Source organism: Colossoma macropomum, unplaced genomic scaffold (assembly GCF_904425465.1).
Source record: "Colossoma macropomum unplaced genomic scaffold, Colossoma_macropomum, whole genome shotgun sequence".
Classification (NCBI taxonomy): domain Eukaryota; kingdom Metazoa; phylum Chordata; class Actinopteri; order Characiformes; family Serrasalmidae; genus Colossoma; species Colossoma macropomum.
Genome location: NW_023494788.1, coordinates 5771163 through 5790746, shown reverse-complemented (window position 1 = coordinate 5790746; position 19584 = coordinate 5771163). Strand labels below are relative to the sequence as shown.

Genomic DNA, 19584 nt, shown 5'->3' with positions numbered 1-19584 from the left:
TATCTCAAAATTGCGTTTTATTACATAAACATGCCACTGTTTTACAAAAAAGGCTTTAAACTCCTCCTGTCAGCTGTGCACAGTAGTTATATCACCTGGGTAGCTTATTTCTGTTACCCCAGTTTACTGTGTGTTAAATCCTCCCCATCTCTCTTAACTGTAAAGCTCTTTATCACATTTTTACAAACTTATTAAAGTCTGCAGCATCAGTGTGTGACTGCGGTGATGCTGCAAAGTGCTAGAACAGTCAGACCTTAGGAAAAACACAAAGGTCAGGGGTCAGACACACCAACAATGTCACAGATCAGTGAGCCGAATGCTGTTTTGCCATGTAGCATTTTACCAGTTTAATGCAGGAAGTTTTACTGTTAGAAGGGTGCGCAGTGATGGCAGAATCATATTAATATCAGTAGATAATTGCTTAAAAAATCTAACTTGACAGACGTTTAGATTTGACTGATATTTTAAACTTATATTTGATGTACTCTGGGAAAGATGAATGTTTACGTTCTGGTGCTGAGCTGCTGCGCTAAAATATATCTGCATTTTGTTTATTTTACTGTGTTTGTAACCCTATGGAAGTAAATTATATTTTTCTCAGTGTTGCCAATCCAGCTAGATCTAGTCCCAGCTTTTTCCATTTTATGAATTCAGAATGTATATAAATAGCTAAGCATCGGCTTAAGCAATAGAACACGAGAGGGAGTGTGTCATCGTGAATAACACACAACCTCGAGTGTTCTATTGCTTTTAAACAACAGTTAAATAAATAAAGTAAGAAATTAATAAACTGGGCAGTGAACACGGCATTTATTTTGTTGTAATGTTCGCAGTTCCTTCCACCAAATTATAGTTCCTTAACAAGCAGCTTGTTGCTACAGAGTAATGAACTCCGCCCACTTGCTGCACAGCCAGCAGTTCTCCAGCTCCTTGCACTGAATTCCGGAACTGTCATCACCACTGAGCAGCTTTTCAGTCGGCAGCTGTGACAGATACCATTACCAATACCATTCATAACCAAATCGGACTGAGCCATAAAACTGCCGCAATATCAAGTTTAGCTCAGTTTTGTCAAGTTTTGCCAGATCAATATTAATGTTGTTTTGTTCCAGCCAGTCTGTAAAGCATCTTACAGCCCATTTTGTTTTTGGCGAATGGTATTCAGTTCATTTCTGGCTGATTCCAGGTTGTTTAGGTTTTCTTCTGTCACAGCTGCCGACTGAAAAGCTGCTCAGCGGTGATGACAGTTTGGAAATTTAGTGTAGTCTCATCTTCAGAGTCTGACCAAATTGGCTGTCGGTCAAATGTGATCTTAAAAGTGTCCATTTTCTGTTTGTGGCAAAGTAAGTAGTAAAAACGTTCAAATGGCTTGAGCGTCTCCTACAGCTGTCAAAGTCATTGCTTAGCAATGGCGTCTCAGTGGAGTGATACGGTGTTTGTGAAAAAAAAACGTGCTGTTATGGCGAAATAACAACATGGTTAGAACACTTCGCAAGCAATCAGCTTGCATGGCTGGAACTAACTGTTGTATAAATGTACATAAAAATATCAAAAAAGTTACCAACATCAGCCCACAGTTCTCATATCAGTGCATCCCTATCAAAAACAGTTGTGTACTTCATCATATTGTATTTGATGGAAAATGCTTATGCTAGATGAACATTCTCCAGAGGTTTGACCGCATGCTTTCACACCTTTGGTTTGTCGGAAAATGTCTGTTTGTAGCCAAATTTCCAAAGTAGTTGAAAGGCAAGCTGAAAGTTCAGTGGAGCGAGCATCAATGGCTAACTGGTTTCTGTGTCACTGATAGCGACTGTTTATTTGTTTTATTTTCATCTGTTGAGTATGTTGCATGACAGGTTTTGTACGCTGATCCTCAGTTCGCTACATGCTGTTGTTAAATTCTATGGAAACACGATGCTCCCTGGAGCAGAGAGCTGCGTGTGCGGTCGTATCTCTCATCTCATCAGGTCTGCAGGTGCTTCCTCCCCACAGCTCACTGATGGGCAGATAAATCAGGCCTCTCTGACTTTTGACACTTCATCAGTGTTAATCCTCTGCGTGTGTTTCTGTGCTATTTTCATCTCCCGTGTGAGCACCTGTGAGCGTTTAGTAGTCCGGTATTTTCATCCTCTGTGTAGTTGAATCTAAACTTATGAGTGGAGCTGAGAGGAATCTGACTCTGTTTGACAACAATAAGGGCTAATATGGTTTGTGTGGAATTAATGGTGTGTGTGGAATTTAAATGCTGCTTTTCAGTTCTGTTCTAGTACATTCCATGGCAGTGACCTTCTTTGAAGTGTATAATACAGTTGTATGCAAAAGTTTTAGCACCCCTGGTCAAATGACATGTTTTGTTTAGTGTTTTAATGAAGTGAAAATAAGTTCCACTTCCTCCATGCTTGTGCACATTTTAATGCACTGTTACTGTTTATTCTTTTGGAGACACAAAATGTGGCCTGTGCTAAAGTTATGGCACAATTTATATTTTATTTTTTTCCCCAGTATATTGAACTCAACAAATAAATGGAAATTGTGCACTAGAGTTTGCAGAGAAATTACATTGTCCTCTGTAGAGGATGTGTTAACTTATTTTTACTCAACAAAACCAGGGGTGTTGTTTATGCAGGGTTATACAAATGTGCTCAAAATTACACTATTTCATAGATGTATGGACCATATTTTAAGACAAGTGAATAAAAGGTGCCTTGAAGGAGTTGATGATATCATCTTTACCAGTGAGAATCTGCAAAAAAGCACAAATTACAAACATAAGAGTTTGAGATGGAAGGCGATCTAAATGTGAACAATAATTTTTATGGAATGATGGCAGAATCATATCGGTATTGTCGGATGATTATTTAAAGAATTTATCAGTATCGCACAGGTGTTTCAATTTAACGGCTATTTCAAACTGATAGTTGATATCGTGTTTGTTACTGTAGAAGAGCTGAATTATATTATTTACATAGATATTATATTGCGTTCTTAAAAATCCTGACAGCGATATTGTCTTGATTGTAAACTTTGCCATTGAACTTTACATTTGACATGCAAAATTAACTGTACATTACGGTTCTCCTCCACAGCTCCCAAGTGCCTTTGAGGAGGCTGAGGTCAGGGCCGGTGGGCAGAGTGGCCCGCAGACGCAGCGGTGCCCAGTCCAGTCGGGGTAGGTCCCTCCTGCTCCGGAGCGGCAGCGCCCAGTCCCAGAAACCCTCCGACGCAGCGCAAGCCCCAGTGCCTGCCCCATCTTCGTCCCGGGACCCAAACCAGGCCTGTGTGGAGCCTCGGGAATCCCCACAGAGGTAAGAAGAGAAGTGGAGGGGCTTAAGGAATTAACTGAGGTAATAGCTTGCGGAAGCTTTATTTGCCAGGGTTTACAGTAAAGTCCCTTTCAGCCTGCAGTGATGTATGCTTTATTGTTGAAGCTCCAGGCATGCTGAAGTGGGTCATGAAGGCTTTAGTTGGTCATTACTGAAGGCTAAAGCATGGAGGGTGGTCTCTTTCATCTGCCTGTTATAAATGGGCTACACTTGTTGCGCTTTGTAGAAGGTTTTAAATATTTCCTCAGTGCTTCACTGTTGGGTTTGTGATTCAGTTAAATCGAGAGGACTGTAGTCTTGGCTTGATGAAAACTATGTTGTCATAATAATGTTTTAATTAGAGACTTACTCCACCCACTCACCGTGATGAATCGCGTTAAGGTCTCTATCGTGGAGCCAGAGCAAAGGACAACATTTCCTATCCCACACAAGACCACTGCAACATAATACTGTAATGACAGGCAGGAGAATGTCCTGATTTCATTTTGTTTGGTCAAAGCCCACTTTGATCTCCTTGAGGTTTGTCAGGCTTAGATTTTTGTTGAAAGTGTCAGGGCTTCAGCACGGCTGATGTGACTCTGGACTTGCTGGGGTGCAGATGGTGTTCAGACATCAAAGACAGAGATAATGTCCTCCTGTTTAAATAAAGGAATGGTAAATTGATGCCTCTGCTGGTCCCAAACAGTGCATGGCCCAAACAATAAGAAAAAGTTTAGGGTCAAAGTCTGTAAGCAGTAGAAAATGAAAGAATCGGGCCGTGTTCCCGCTTCAGGCTAAAATGAGGCTGTTGAAAATTCCCTCTGCTTGAACTTACTCATGTCTTTGATTTTACAAAATAGTTGAGGCCTATTTAAAGGAGCAGTTTGGCAAAACTTTAGTGTCTTTAGTTTTGGCAGAATGCATGAACCCTTTTGTTGCAATGTGAAGGCTAAAGCAGAGAACTAATAGCAGGTTTTACAGTGATCCGGCTGTGTGTTTGTGCTGTATTTCTGGGTTGTGGGATATTAGAGCTCTGGCTAGTGATGGCAGGTTCCTCTGAGTGGCAGGTTCTTCTGAATGTTCTGGTGTGTGAATCATGTCGCTATTTTTAACCCTTTGTTCACATTATGAAGGCTAAAAGCAGTGATGTAATATAACAGTAGCAAGTGGGTTTTGGGTGATTTTGGAGCTGGGTTGCTGCCCGATGAATGGTCACAGGTGGATGAAATCACTCTGGATTGTGAGTCTGCTGAGTGATCTGACGTGTGAATCATGTCTCTGTTTTAACCCTTTGTTGGAATATGAAGGCCACAGAACAGAGCAATAATATCAGGATTATGGGTGATTTTCCAAGCTGAATTACTTACTGATGTTGACGCCACTGCTCGATGTCACTCTAGCTAGTTAGGAGCGTCTGGTGGTCTGATATGTGTATCATGCCTGTAGCTTAAACCATTCTGAAGTTATGAAGGCTAGAAGTTACCTACATCTTTGCCCACAAATTGTGGGCTGCTGGTTAAAAAAGTAGTTATGGCTGAATACATGTATTCAGTAACTTATTCCGTTACAGTGCATAAAATCCCTCGCTGTTGCTGGTTGGCAGTGTCCTTTATGTAATTCCTCTGTTAATATATTTCATGAGAAATTTGCCTGTCATTTAAATGAAGCTAAAACATTTAAAACATTATTTTGGCACTCATCGACTGCTTCAATCCGCTGCTGCTCCCATAATCCCACTGCTGTCTCATGAACTAAGCAAACAATTCACCGTATCCCAACAGCAAAATCTTGCAAATATGGCTATAAAATGAGTCAAAAGTGATGTCAGATAATGACGTTTGTTACTTGCCATGAAACACAGTCCAGTACAGCAGATATGTTAAGCTCATCAGTCTTTAACATGTCCACTATTGAGGAAACTGTTCAGTTCAGTCATCCCACAAAAGAGTTTAGTAACATGAAGATTAATAACTGGCTCAATACATTGGTTTTTCCGTCTACTCAGGGTTTAGCAGAGCTCAGTACTTTTTATTTCTCTTTAATTCTAGCTGTTAACCAGGTAAGTAGCTCATCGCAAAGGTGTTTAATGGGGTTGAGGTCAGTGCTCTGTGCAGGCCAGTCAAGTTCTTCCATACCAAACTCACCCAGCCATGCCTTCATGGACCTTGCCTTGTGCATATATGTATGTATGTATGTATATGCGTGGGGCGGGGGTGAGAGGATGAGAGTCGATTATTTCTCATGATGGAGTTCAGTTTTTACTTTCGTTTTTTCCTACTGAAGTGCTCCTGTCATTTCCATTGTAATGTATTTCCTCCTTCTTCCCCTGTATGCTTCAGTCCCTTTATCCTGTCTTCAAAGGAAAAGCCCAAATGGTGCCCTTTTATATTCCGTCTGTAGTGCATATACATACACACATGGCTAACCGGAAAAACTCGTAGGTGTGGAGGAAAGATGACAGAAGCCCTGCTCTCTGTGTAGTTATGTCAGCAGCATCATAAAAAAGGTCCTTTTTTAAAGCAGCCGTATCCTCCGTGGCCCTGCGAGGGCTGCTCTCTGACATTTCAATCACAGCACCCCCACCCTCGTGGAAAGAGGCAGCTCTGGCCCTGCCATGGGAGCAGATGACTCACCACCAGCCTGGAAAACAAGCAGCACCTGGCCTGCTCACTTTCTGCCGTTTTTTTTCCTAGCTATTATACAGATGTCAAGGGCAAGCGTGAAAATTTTTTTGCCCTGGACTCTTAGCGCTCTCTGAAGAGGCATCCTCTTTAAGGTTATTCTTAATAGCTTGTTCTGGACATCCTGGCTTACCTCCTGAGAATGTTCCTGTATTCCTTCAGTCCACTTCTGTGGTAATAGCTGGGTTTAGAGGAAGATTTCCAATGAACTCAGTCTGCATGCCAAGTACTTCATAATTGCTGGTTTGATATGTAAGTGGTCCAACTTGATATTCCAACATTCTTATTAAACAACTACAAAATGTGTGTGGTCGCTGTGTTTTTAATGTAGAGAAGCAGCAACTCGATCTTATTGACTGAAGCTCTGTAGGACCCACATTAGTTTTAGCTTGGAAGATAATGAATGTAAAGAGGTTTTCACTGCTTTTTAAATGGTTAAGATGTGGTTTGATGTTAATTGCATTCCATTCTAGAGGTTTACAATGGCGGTGATAGGAACCGGATGTCTGTAGAGTTCTCTAGAGTGCCTCTAAAAGCTCCCTCACAGAAAGTTATCACATGAAATGGTGAAGAATACATCACCTAATGTCTGAGATATTATTTTAAAAAATCCATTCACGGCAGCGAGGTACATACATGACATTGTAGGGCAAAATAGTCCCCAAAGGAAACCTTTTTCAGATTCACAGTTTTACCATTATTAATGTTACCTATAAATTCTCAGATGTGTAGGTTCACTGGTCATTTTAGTAAAGAAAGTAACTGTTGTAGACACCACTGCAAAGAAATCTGAATAAATAAGTTTTTCCACAAAGTACCATTTCATATAAAAACTCTCAGAATGGCTTTGTTTGCATTTCACCTGTTGAATTTTGCAGAAATTTTGAAAAATCTGTAGAATTCCCCCTTTATGTGTTTCTACTCAATGCAGTATGTATCTATAGTGTGGTAATGTAGTTTTTACAGTCTGACGGTAATAATTGTGTATTGATTTTAATCCAGTATGAATCTGCAATATGTGTAGTTTTTACACTCTGATATTAATGATTGTGGACTAATTTTAATGTGACTTTAATCTGGTATGAATCTTCAGCGCCTATGTTTTTCACAGTTTGACTAATTATTTTCAAGTGATTTAAACCAGTGTGAATCTGCAGTGTGTGTAGTTTTTATAGTCTGGCAGTAATAACTGTGGAGGGAATGGTCTTCTGTAATCGGCTGAATCTACAGGTCCCTCAGTAAACAGCAGGCCTGTTTCAGTACACCTGATGGAACAGCAAAACCTGCTAACAGCATAGCCATGCAACATGTTATTGTTATTGAGTGTGTCCTGTGGCATAACACTAACATAAAAATCCAGGCTATGACTTTTCAGTCCAGGCTCTTTGTGGGAATTTGTGGGAATTTGTGGAAATTACACAGTTCACCGGTCAGTTCCCACACATTACATTACACAACTTCCTCTGTACGTCTTTAAATATTACTTTAGAGAAACTGTGAACGTGTTTCAGCATATGCCTCACTCTGTGTGACAGTAATATGTGCTACGACAGGTTATGATCAGATTTCTTATGTAAAACAAATTTAACACTGTAACTTTGTTGTGGACCAAATAGTGATTGTATCTTTACCCTTTTTCATGGTAAAATGAAGGTGTGTAATGTCAGATAATTACTGCTTGAAGGTGAGCACTGCAACAAAGGGGGAAAGTGAAATTAAAGATATGTTTTTCTGCTGTTGTCAGTTCCCATTGGAAATGGTGTGATTCATAAGAAGGTGTGTGGGGTGGGGACATCACAAGTACCTGCTTTAAAATCACACACTTAGGCTGTTTGATGACTGCTGTGCTGGAAGAAGCACTGAGCACTTTCTTTTTTCAGAATAGCTCAAATGGAAGTAATTCATATTAAATTGGTGAACAGTTTGTGGCCCTGAAAGAGTAAATGGTCTGTGCTGAGAGTTTAGAGAGTTAAAGAGTTTAGAAAGCTTCCTCCTGCAGAATGACTAATCATTGACTTCATTTGCTTAAAAAAAAGTTTCTCTGCGTCTTTGTGGTTTTACTTGCCCATTCCACTTGATCCTGTGGCTTTTGGTTTTAGGAGTTCAAGCAAGTGAACTTCTCAGCACTTACTTTGATGGCATGAATGTTGCAATTTCCTTTACTGTTAAATCAGCGAGTATAAATGCACAGACCTGTGCAAATGATTAAGGCATTTAAGCAAACTGTTTAAAACCATTTATCTGGACGGTCAGTTTGCTCTTGCCAGAAATTTTAATGCAATGAGTTTTTTTTTGTTTGTTTGTTTTTATAGTTGATACCTTTTGAGCTGGTTAGAAAAACACAGGTTTGGTTTCCAACTTTGATACTTCAAACCATCACATAGATTTGTCCAAATTTACCACCAGCACCTTTTAATTTAATGTATTGATTTACCAAACCAGGTGTTGGGTGATGACTACAATTTAAGTAGTGCTGCCTTGATGAGAGGTTTAGAAATGGTTAAATGAACACACTGACATACATAAAATCACTTCTTATTGCATTACAATCATTCATGTTATTGTAATATTAAAGTTTTGTTTTTCAATAGCAAATAAACGCTTACTACCCGATTCAGCAGCTTTTGAAAATACAAATGTGGAAGTGGAAATTGAAAAAAAAGAAATTAAATGTAAATTAAATTTCAGCATTTCAGGTTTTGACAGTGGCACAATTTATTGCAGTTATTTTTTTTAAAAATCTAAAATTATCCCTTAAGCATTTCAATTAAGAGAAATACCTTAAAGGGTAATATTATGTAAAAAAAATGTTCCTCATTTAAAAGAGTTTGCTTTAGTATGTGAACTTTGTTAAAACTTCAAAATGTACTGTTCACTTAGTAAATACAGCCAATTTGTGGAAACTAAATTGCTAAAACAGCCTGTTTTGAATTCCTTGTTTTTATCAAGTAACAAAAATCAACACATTTATATATATCCAATTATTTAGCATACAGCAGTCTAGCCCTGCCCATCCTCACTGAAGTGATAGTGTTTTGGCCTAGACTGCTTTTTGAATGAGGGACAATAAAAAGCATCTATATATATATATATATATATATATATATATATATATATATAAAAGTTTGGAAAAGGTCATGTAAAATTTATAACAGGATCTTGTAAAATAGAAGAATGTAGGATATGGGCCCTGTCCCTACAGTTATACTGTTTTACGCAAGTGGTCTTAAGTCTCTTCACCAGCCTTTCTTGCTGTCTCTGTAGAGCTCGCTAACATTAATCAGAAGCGCTGGCTACAGGAAGCACCTGATCTAGGGAGAGGCCTGGGAAAAAGCTTTATCCCTGCTTGCCATGTGGAGAGTTTGCTGTGGGCAGCACAGCAGAGTCACCCGATCTTCTTTCAGCATTTGATGTGTCTGTGAACCTCCTTAAAGAACAGAGAAGATTACAGCATATCTGGCAACCCTAGAAAAGATGGGATGTGTAGAACATGAGCTGCTTTGTAGTAACCACCTGCATGCCTGGACCCTCAGTGGCCCTCAAGCTGGAGAGGGGTAGCTTTTGTTGCTCATTCAGGCGGATTCCTGATGTAAGAGCATAGGGGAGCTGAGGGAAAGTGAAGCTACAGCATGCCGGTCATCCTCCCCCATCTAGAGCTAACTTACCACAGCAAGGCTGAAAAATAAATGTGCCACAAGCATTTAGAAAAGAAGCAGTCAGGCCCTTAGCTGCAGGGAAAGGTGGCGGATCTGTTCTCCCACAGCTCCGTACTGGAGTCATTTTTACTTATTCATGACGCTGCTCGTAATTTCCCAACATTACCCTGCTGTTTGAGGTCTGTGGGTTTTACCGCCCCAGCTGGGATAAACCTTCAGGGATATGGTTTCACCTCAGATGCTTTGAAACCTAATTCAGTGTGAAGTTTTCAGAATGCTTTGGACCGTAATCGGAACTTGAAGGAAGGAGAGAATTTTCATGGTCTCTGGTTTAATATTTACTTTTAATAATGCGTATGAAAGGTCATAGAGCAGTAAGACCAAACACTTCACCTTTTTACCTCACTTACAATATAAGTGAGCGTCAGCTGTTTTAGGGATGTAGATGAAGTTGCCAGTTTATTAGGAAGAAATGTTAGAAGTATTAGTATTTTGGTGGCAAGTTGATTTGACCGTTTGGTTTCTTTCTTTAGCAGTGGTGGTACAGAGTTCCCAGTTGGTACCACAACCCTGTCTAACCCTGTCTAACAGCATGGCAACCACAGCACCGCCAGCGCAGTTAATCTTAAAAAAATGCAAACAGAGCAAAAATGTTTTTGGACTGATTTGTGTTCGTACGCCCCAGTTTGCCCTGGCTCTTAAATACAATTAACCAGCAGGTTTTCTGAGACCTCTTCTTGACTACAATTGACCCAAAATCACATTGTCACTGAACAGAGGCCCAATCCTTCAATTTCCACATATGAATTTTGACACAGGGTGGAGTTTTCTTTTAAAGATGAATTCCAGATGAATACATCTATTAGGTGTAATGACATTCTGTTGTATGAAAAAAAAATGCTGAAGTGTCTAATGGTCTAAACATCACGCTGTTATTAGTAAATTGCATTGCAGTGTGTGCATTTGACTGTTTCTGCTGTAAAGCATTTTCATCTGAGCTTATGTCACACTGCAAGATGCATCCCTTTGTTCCTCCCAAAGTTTAAATAAGTTTAGTCTGTTTAGTGGAGGTTCGTTAGAAATAGAAACACATAACGCCTTTACTTTTGTTTGCGAATGCTGACCTTCATTATACTGCATGTGACGTGATGTGATTTGAACATTGTAAAGACAATAGCCAACATCATTATATTGGTAATTATTTCAGATTGTTTGGTTAATGTGCACTGGCCTTTGATTGATGATTACTCGTACCAGTAATCGAACCAGTACTGAGAATTGTAAAAGTTTATCAACATTTGTATCAACTACCACAGTTATGGTATCATGACCACACTCTAGGTGCTCCTATCTAGTAGTGTGCTGTATTTCATTAGGCCATCAGAACAGCATGCATTTGTCTGGGCACGGATGCTGTATACAGGAATGTGGAATAACAGTTGCACAGTTTCTGCAAATTGGGAAGCTGTGCAGTCTTGCTGTGAACAGCACTTCACACCTCTTCCTATTGATGCTCACTCATGTAGAGATCTGGAGACTGTGCAAGCCAACATCTTATTCCTGGGACCATTTAGTGAAGATACCAACATACTCAATGTGTTACGGTGTAAGTGAACTGCAGCCATGAAGAGATGATGTTCAGTGATGTTCAGGTATGCTTTTTTCAGTGTGCATGAGGGGCTCTAATCAGAGGCTCCAATAATCAGGCTTCCCACACCATCACGTTGCACTGCACTTTCATCAGCCTGTACTGTTGACGCCAAACAGGTTGCTTCCATGCACTCAAGATGCATGTGCTGGATTCTAATCCTTTTCTCTGCGCAATGCAAAAAGATCCTGGTCCTGGTCCAGTTGTATTGTTCTTGCCCCAACTAGAGGTGCGCTTTCATGTTCTTCGCTGACGACATCGGCCCTCCATGGTCTTCAGCTGTAGTACGTCTGAGACAATGCCTGATAAGGAGTGTGTTCTGAGAGTGCGTTCTCTTTTGACACCTCTGACCCTCAGTTTTCGTCTACAGGATCATGGATAACTTTCATCTGCAAGATCATCGCTTTAGATTTTTGTTTTTTCCCCTTGAAACGGTTGTGTGTGAAAAAAGATCAAGATGGCTGTTGATTACAAGATGCTAGAACCGGCATTTGTAGCACAGTCTATCAGCTTCCACAATTAAAACAAGCACAGAAATTCACTATTTTTGACTCTTTTCTGTGCTCTCTTTTTTTGAACTTTGTTAAACCTGGTCTGGTTTAGTGTCTGTTTGTCTACATGTTTAAAGTAGCTGTTTTAATGTCACTTTTTAATATCACATGAAAGGAGTCTTTTAAATCTTAAGGAAATGTAGAGGACAGCTTGTTTGTAGGATCAGTTGGATCAGTGGTCATTTGCACATGCATGTCAGTTTTTGATGTCAGAGATAGGCCACCTTAAAAAGATGATGTGGACAACAAACAGTAAAATCAGACTTGAGCAGTAAACCCGCATATGGGCCACTATTACCTGCAGTCTGACCATAAGCTAGTAGATGTTTGCGTGTGTATGACTTTGAAGCCTGAACCAGACCTGTACCTGTGAGTTTGACACCTGACTGGGCCAGGATGGTACTACTAAATTAGCAGGTGCTATTGTTTCCATATTTGTAGTTTTAAGAGATCTTTTTTATTTTTGTTTATGGTGATAAGTTAGATAAGTTGGCTTTGTTGAACAAAAATTGAACAGAAAATTTGTTATTGTGTGCAAAATTACATAGGCATATGATTTTAAATAAAAACAAATCTACTAATTAAAAACCACTTGTTCATAAACAAATCCGAGCCCAATGTTGTATTTGAAAAGTCAACTTGAACCCAGCCCGAAACCTGATGTTTTGTTGGGCCCCGACGGACTCCACAGTCACAGTTGGAATGTCCAGTTTGGGTGTACTGAGAAACATGGTAAATATGCTCCATTGTGCTTTTGGTGAGTTGGTGGATACTGAATAAAGATTGGTGGTCTCATAGACTTCTGTCCTGTTCCTGGGACGTTTTCACCACTCACACGAGGGGAACAAACCCACGTGAGGAGAGGTATTTCTATCACACAATCACTCCACTGACCTTCGTTTCCTTAAAGAAATGTGCAGCTGCACCCCATCATGTCTCCGTGAGGAACCATCTAGAGCAGCATGCAGCACTTAAACTGCCCCAGCTGGCTTATGTGCTGCTACTGCTGTCAGTTCGAGATCATTGAGATGCTTAACAGTGTGCAGATCAGCACCTGGAATAAAAGCCTTTTCAGAGAAGGGAGACAGCACAAAGAACTATAGTCTTAAAAGCACCTGGCTTTATTTTATTATGCAATTTTGTCTTGTGAATAAATGTTTCTCCTGTTTCTTCTTCAAGTCAACCTTCCAGTCTTCTTCTGCTCTTATGTAATTAGGTTTGAATTATGTATATCTCTGTCCTAGTGGAAAGACACTAATTGGTGGCTTTGTCTAATGGATGGCTTCTCAGGTGTACAGTTAGCTGTACAGAAGTCTTGTTTCATTTGCCCTTATTGTAACTACATGAATGTTCAATGAACACAATTGTCTTAAGGTCAGTTTAAACATTTAATATTAATGGCTTGTAACAACCGTTGTCAGTGTTATTGAGGCATTGTTATGCTGTTAATGAAGGGAGGGAACACTCACAACAACCATTTTGTAGTGTTGTCTCAAAATAGTTTTAAAGAGCCCTAAATGCAGGAGTGCCCCGGTCCTTGCCCTGGAGATGTACCAACCTGGAAAATTCAGATCCAACACACCTGCTTCCAGTATTCAGATTCTTTTAAAGGCCTTCATTGCCTTGATCAGATGTGTTAGATTTGAGATGGAGCTGAATTCTGCAGTGTGGTAGATCTCCGGGACCAGGACGGGGCACCTCCGCCTAAATGGATGCTGTAGAAGGGACAGACAGAAGGATACTTGGTGGTGTCAACTACTGAATTTAAGTTTGCATAATATTGTAAGATAATTATATGGGTACGGTGTAAAATGAGCTTAAGCTTGATGTCTATGAGTGCTTTTCTGCAACACTTCCTATTTGCTATAGCTGCGCTTTGTGTCTGCAGTGCATGGCATTTTGTCCAGTGTGTGGCGCTTAGACAGCTACACTGGTCTTTCTGGGTTTGCTTTCTTGGCCTAAAAAGATTAGAACCTCTGACCAAAACATGCCATCTCTATACTGCCCACAGGTTGAATGTAGAGTTTAGACATCTCATGGTTCTTAGGGAATGTATAATGGTAGAGAGAAGCTAACTAACCTATCAACAGTTCTAATTTGCTGTTCAAGTTTTTTTTTTTAACTTTGATGACTAAATGACAAAATTCAAACTCATCCCCACAAAAGATATTTTAACACGAAGCCTCGCAAGGAGGAGGAGGCAAAAGTCATAGCTCAGATACCTTAATGTGAATATTTACAGAGAAATGCTTTGCAGGCATTAAAGCTAAGTACCTTTATTTTCAAAGCGTTTTTTCCAGCGATTATGGTTTCTTCTGTCAGTCATAAAACACTGTCATTCTCCTGTCAGAGTGTATAAAAAACAAATGGTAGGCTGTGGTGTGACCTACCAGAGAGCAAAAAGGCTCAGAAACCGATCTAAACTTAATTTTTTTTTTTTTACAGTACTAATAAAGATGGCACCTTAAAACAGAGGCAGGCGACAGCTCAGTCCTTGCGTTTTATATATATTTACGTGACAGTATATAGTTTCACGTGGGAAAAATATGTCAGTGGTGCTCAAAGAAGACACAAATTAAGCCTGTAAATAAGCGTTGTTAATGTGTTATAATGAACATATCTTACATAGTCTTGTAAATGAAGACTGTTTTTTTTTTTACACAAAGTTATTGTCATTCTGTTATTTATTTATTTATTTATGCTTTAAGTTTGGTGTCGCTTCTTCCGCTCTTAAGAGAGACATGGGCTAAAACTCTGTGTCCTTAGTTTTCTATCTGCCATTGAACTGACATGGCCTGTTTTAATGGCTCGAAGTGTAGGTTCATCCAAGAACAGCATGTTACAGTAGTCTTTAACCAGACTGCCGACAGATGGTGCGAGAGAAAGGTACTAGACAGCGCCAGACGAGCTGGAGAGCGTGTGAAAGGGGGGCAATGTGTGAGAAAAGTGAGTGAAGTGAATTTGGCTAGGAGGTGGAATATAATGTCATTTCTATTTTCCCTACTTCATGCTGGCCACAGTGGCAGATTTGCCTTCTGTCAAACAACATTAACCTTCCTCTGATCTCATTTCTATCAACTCTGCTCAATAATCCCCCTCATGTTTATTTGCACCCTCAGAGTGCTAGGCCAGGCTTCTGTCAGTCAGGATTAGCCCTCAGTCCGGGCCTGTATGCCGAGCCTCCGGCTCCCTCGGCCTGTCCGGAGCTGCTTTCTTCTCCCGGCTCCAGCTTTACTGGACATCAATTGTCCAGCAGGCTGCAGCGGAGCTCCCCACAGCGCAGACATACGGCCCAAATCCGCCATGCCTAAACTCTTCAGGCTAATCTCCCTGCACACAATTACAGCAGCCCTGAGTGAGAGTGCAGCGGGGAGCAGCTGTTAGACACACATACAGAGCCTGCGTTTATGGCAGTCTGGAGAAAGCCGTGTCTCTGAGGGAGCCCCTATGCTTGCTAAAGGCACATTCTGTCGACGTTTATTCTGAGAGCGTTAGTCAGTACAGAACTGCAGGCAGTATTTAGCCGCCACTGTCTGCATGCAGCCGTGTGGAAGTAAATCCCCCCTGTACGCAGATCCACACGTGGAATTTTGATGCTCTTTAGCCTGACCAACCCTAAAAGCCTTTTGAGGAACATTTGTTTTAAATAATGTAAACAAATAATGTTTACAGATGTAAATAATTATTGTGCAGTCAGAATAACATCGATCTTCTGTTCATGCTTTATCCACTGTCATTTTGCTTGTTAGTGAGTGCTGTTTTTGAATGGTAGAAAATGGGCCATCTGAGTTTATCATGTTCTTTCTCTTGTAGTCCTTAACATCTTGGGTTGCCATTACCTCAAGCACAGTGTTGATTTTATTCATCAAATGTAGTCAGTCAGCCAAGACGTGTTTGGTGTCTGAAGTCTGCTTCTTTAGTTTTACTTTAGTGTACAGTGGTGTGAAGATGTCAGAGTCCACTCTTCATTTATTTAACTGCCATTAAGTTACGTATTTTTCAGCTTCAGAGGAAAAACAGCAGAAAACATGTATTTAACATAAATATGTGCTTTTAGAGAACTTTGTGCCACTTAGTGCCTGCTCTCATGTAAATACAACAAATCTGTCTTATATGCCGTGTAAATATGCAAATAGAGATACTTTTATTTCTACACTCTTATACTTTAACTTGTCTATTTCTTGTCTATTTTTTTATTTCTGCTTAACTTATGTCTGTTTTTATTTCTATTTTTTTATTTTCTGCATAGTATATGTAAGTTTATGTGCAATTATATGTCTTGCTACTGAAACACTGCAGTTTCCCTTCGGGATCAATAAAGTTCTGTCTGTCCATCCAAACGCTGTGCTTGGACTTGAATACAATTACCATTACATTGTTCGTTTTGCACAAATTATTGTTGTCCTGTTATTTGTTATTGCTTATTTGTTTGTCTTGTTAATATACATGTTCATATTTAGTTATTTCATATTTTTTTATTTTTTTCCATTCTTTCTTCTAACCCCAGAACACATTTCAAACACAGAAATATTCTATGTCCTGTATACATCTTACTGGTGATCACTTGTGATCAGATCAGATGTTAGTACCCAGCGTGAATAGTACCTATAACATATTGTAATCTATAAAAATGGACAAAAATATGTTGCACAGCTAAAAACAGTTGTAGCAGCCATCTTAAAGCCTGAATTTTGTCTTTATTGCTCCAGCGAAAAACTAAAGCAGCAAACTTCAGAAACCAATCATGTCTTGGCTGATTGACTACATTTGGAGAAAGTGGAAGATTGTGTAAATTAGATTTTTTGCTATTCCTTCAGACCATCATAAAAAATAGTATTTCCTTAAAAGCTCTTAAATGAACCGGCAAAAAATCAAACGGACATAATTTTTCACTCACCCCAGAGGTAGCTGATCAGTTTGTATTAGTTGAAATTTGCCTCTTTAGCTTAGCGCTTGAGCCATGAGACTCACTTTGCTAACAAACACAAGAAGTCAGTAGTCACCCAAACCTTTTCTTTAAATACATCCCCAAAACCTCTCTCAAGCCACTGAAAGCACATCCAAGTCTTAAGTAAGGTTACACAGGCATGCAGATGTGGTTTAGGACACAGTATGACTTTCTGTGAGCTGTAAGAAACTAAAAAACCTCACAGTCTGGCTAAATGCAGTTTTAGACTAAAGGAGAAGGGATGTATTTACAGAACAGGTTTGGGTGACTATTGACTTCTGGTGTTCTGGTGTACTTCTGTAGCTTTTGTAACTCCAGTGCTAAAAGAGCAAAATTTGGACACCAAACTTGTCTTGGACTACATCTGGTGTAAGTGGAAATTGTGGAAATTGATTTTTCTCCAAAAAAAATCCTTTAATTTAACCATATATAGATGGTAAATTCAGTTTAAAAAGACATTGATCTTTGAGCTACTGAACCTGTCCTGTCCCCACCAGTTCTCCTTAGATGACCCCAGAACATCTTGGACCAGTATACACTTTACATGAACAAATGGCCTCAGCTTTACACAAAGCTGTAATGTCAGTGAAGTTGACACATTATACTGCTGTTTGCTGTGAACTGACCACTGAAAGGTATTTCTTACATGCATGAGTATGTTTCTCTTGGTCCTTTGTCTGCTTGAATAACCACATGCCCTGCAGTGCTCTGGACATAATATTTAGAGCTCTGGGCCCATTTCCTATTCCGGGAGTCTGTGATTATTCTGAAAAGGGGTGGGAGGGATTGTGTGTTTGTTTGGGGGGGTTAGAGGAGGGGTGAGGAAGTGAGAGAGGAAAGGAGAGCTTTCTTGTTGCCTGAGGTAACTGAAGCCTCTGAGAGCAACTCTTGCTTTTAGTCCTTGTTATTGTTTCAAACACGTCATGCTGGCCAACAATAGTGTGTGCTTGCTGTTTTTTATTGGAGAACATAAAGAAAATTACATGTTATACATGTGAATTCCTGCTTGTAGCATAGTCATATGCAAAAGTTTGGGCGCCCAGTCAAATGACGTTTTTTTTGTTTCTTAAGCAAAAATAAGTCAACACATCGTCTACAAAGAACACACTTCTGCACGTTTTAATGCATAATTACTGTTTGTTTCCTCAATTTAACATATTGGAAAAAAGTAAAACATAAAGTGTGACCTGTCACTTTTATAATTTACGTTTAACTCCATAATAAATAGAAACTGTGCGCTTAAATTTGCAGAAAAAATGCCATATGCTCCCCGTAGTGGACGTGTTAACTTTTTTCCACATAGATGATCAATAAAACATGCAGTTTTAATGCAGGGGCTTGTTTTGAGGGTCTTTTTTGTTGGATATTTTAAAAGCATAAACTTATAAGTTTGGCTTCTCTTTCTTTATTTTGCACTGTTTTTCACAAATAGCCTCAGGCAAATGGAAGTGCAAGTGTCAAAAATGCAGAAATACAGCCTAAGTGTACATTGTGCCATCAGGGTTTTATTTTCAGATCAGTCAGCTGAGATATCCCTTGGTGTGCTGAATCAGGAGGTGGGCAGGTCAGGCTGTTCAAGCTGACCAAAGTCCTTCATGACCCTGATATTGCAAATTATTGAAAATCTGCCTCATCACTTGTCACAGGAGATACAGCATATAGATATACCGGTAATATACATATAGAGGGTAGATGTCAGAAATTAAGCTTGTGTATTTTGCTACTTTTGAGACTGGTCAATTTATAGACTGGTCAAAGAGTCATTTTGAATGAAAATCAGCTGATTTCCTTCAGCTGCTGACCAAACAGAGTTTTCTTATTTACTTTCACTTTCTCTGTTTTCCTTAAGGAACCTGTCTCCAGGCCGCCCACCTTTGGCTGAGAGGAGTGTCCTCAGTCCCTATTCAGGCAGTGAGGTGCGGGAGTCCCAGCTGATCTGACAGAGGTGGAGGAGGCCTAACCCACAGCTTCAGTCCTCACAGAGCAACTCCAGCCTGAACAAGGCCAGCTACACCTACACCTACCAATCCTTACTTACACCACTCAAGTGCTGACCACTACATTAAGTTCTGACCACTGCTCACAGTATTATCTTAGTGAACTGGGTTATCTTAGTGATTCCCAGTCCTGATTCAATTCAGGAAAGGCTTGTAGCTGCATAGTTGGATTAGAAGGGAATCAGGCAAGTGAAAGCATCTTAAATATAGGCAATTTATCTAATATTTCCATATTTATTTCAAATTTCTACATAATTAAATCTTTTAGATGTAAACAAAGTCATTCACAGTGGTTTGATGAATGCACCATACTAGAGAAACTTGCCAAGTCAGAATTGTTTACAGTGGTGCTGATAGGAACCAGACATCCCCTGCGAAGTGTTATTACAGTAAATACAATAAATTTAAATACATTGTCTAATCCTTGAGAAAAAGTTTTGACTCAAAACATACATATGTATATATTGTTTCCATGTATGGCGTAGAAGTACATGCAGGGTGTTGTGAGGTGAAATAGTTCCCAAAGAAAATATATTTTTTCAGATTTATCAATATTTTTATCATTATTAACATTACATAAAACTCAGAAGATTTATGTAGGTTCACTGGTGGTTTTGGATAGTAAATAAAATGACTAAGTTTGCTCTGTTAACATCCCTGGTTCTTATCACCACCACTGTAAAGAAATATGAGCTGGCAAGTTTCTCTCAACCACATAATTATGCAGAACATAATTATGTTGAAAAAGTGTGGAACTCCTCTTCCACAAATAATAACATACAAAGGCATTTTATAGGT

The 19584-nt window shown here is 39.6% G+C and overlaps 1 protein-coding gene across 1 annotated transcript in view; it reads left to right on the top strand.

Annotated features, from left to right (window-relative positions):
* The window catches only part of si:ch211-266k8.4 (carabin), an 81735-nt gene extending 63006 nt beyond the window's left edge, over positions 1-18729 (top strand). Inside the window, exons 15-16 of the mRNA XM_036567934.1 lie at positions 3090-3308; positions 18639-18729. Of these exons, the coding sequence (XP_036423827.1) occupies positions 3090-3308; positions 18639-18729 (310 nt within the window). The remainder of the gene's footprint in view (positions 1-3089; positions 3309-18638) is intronic.
* Positions 18730-19584: the final 855 nt, after the last annotated feature.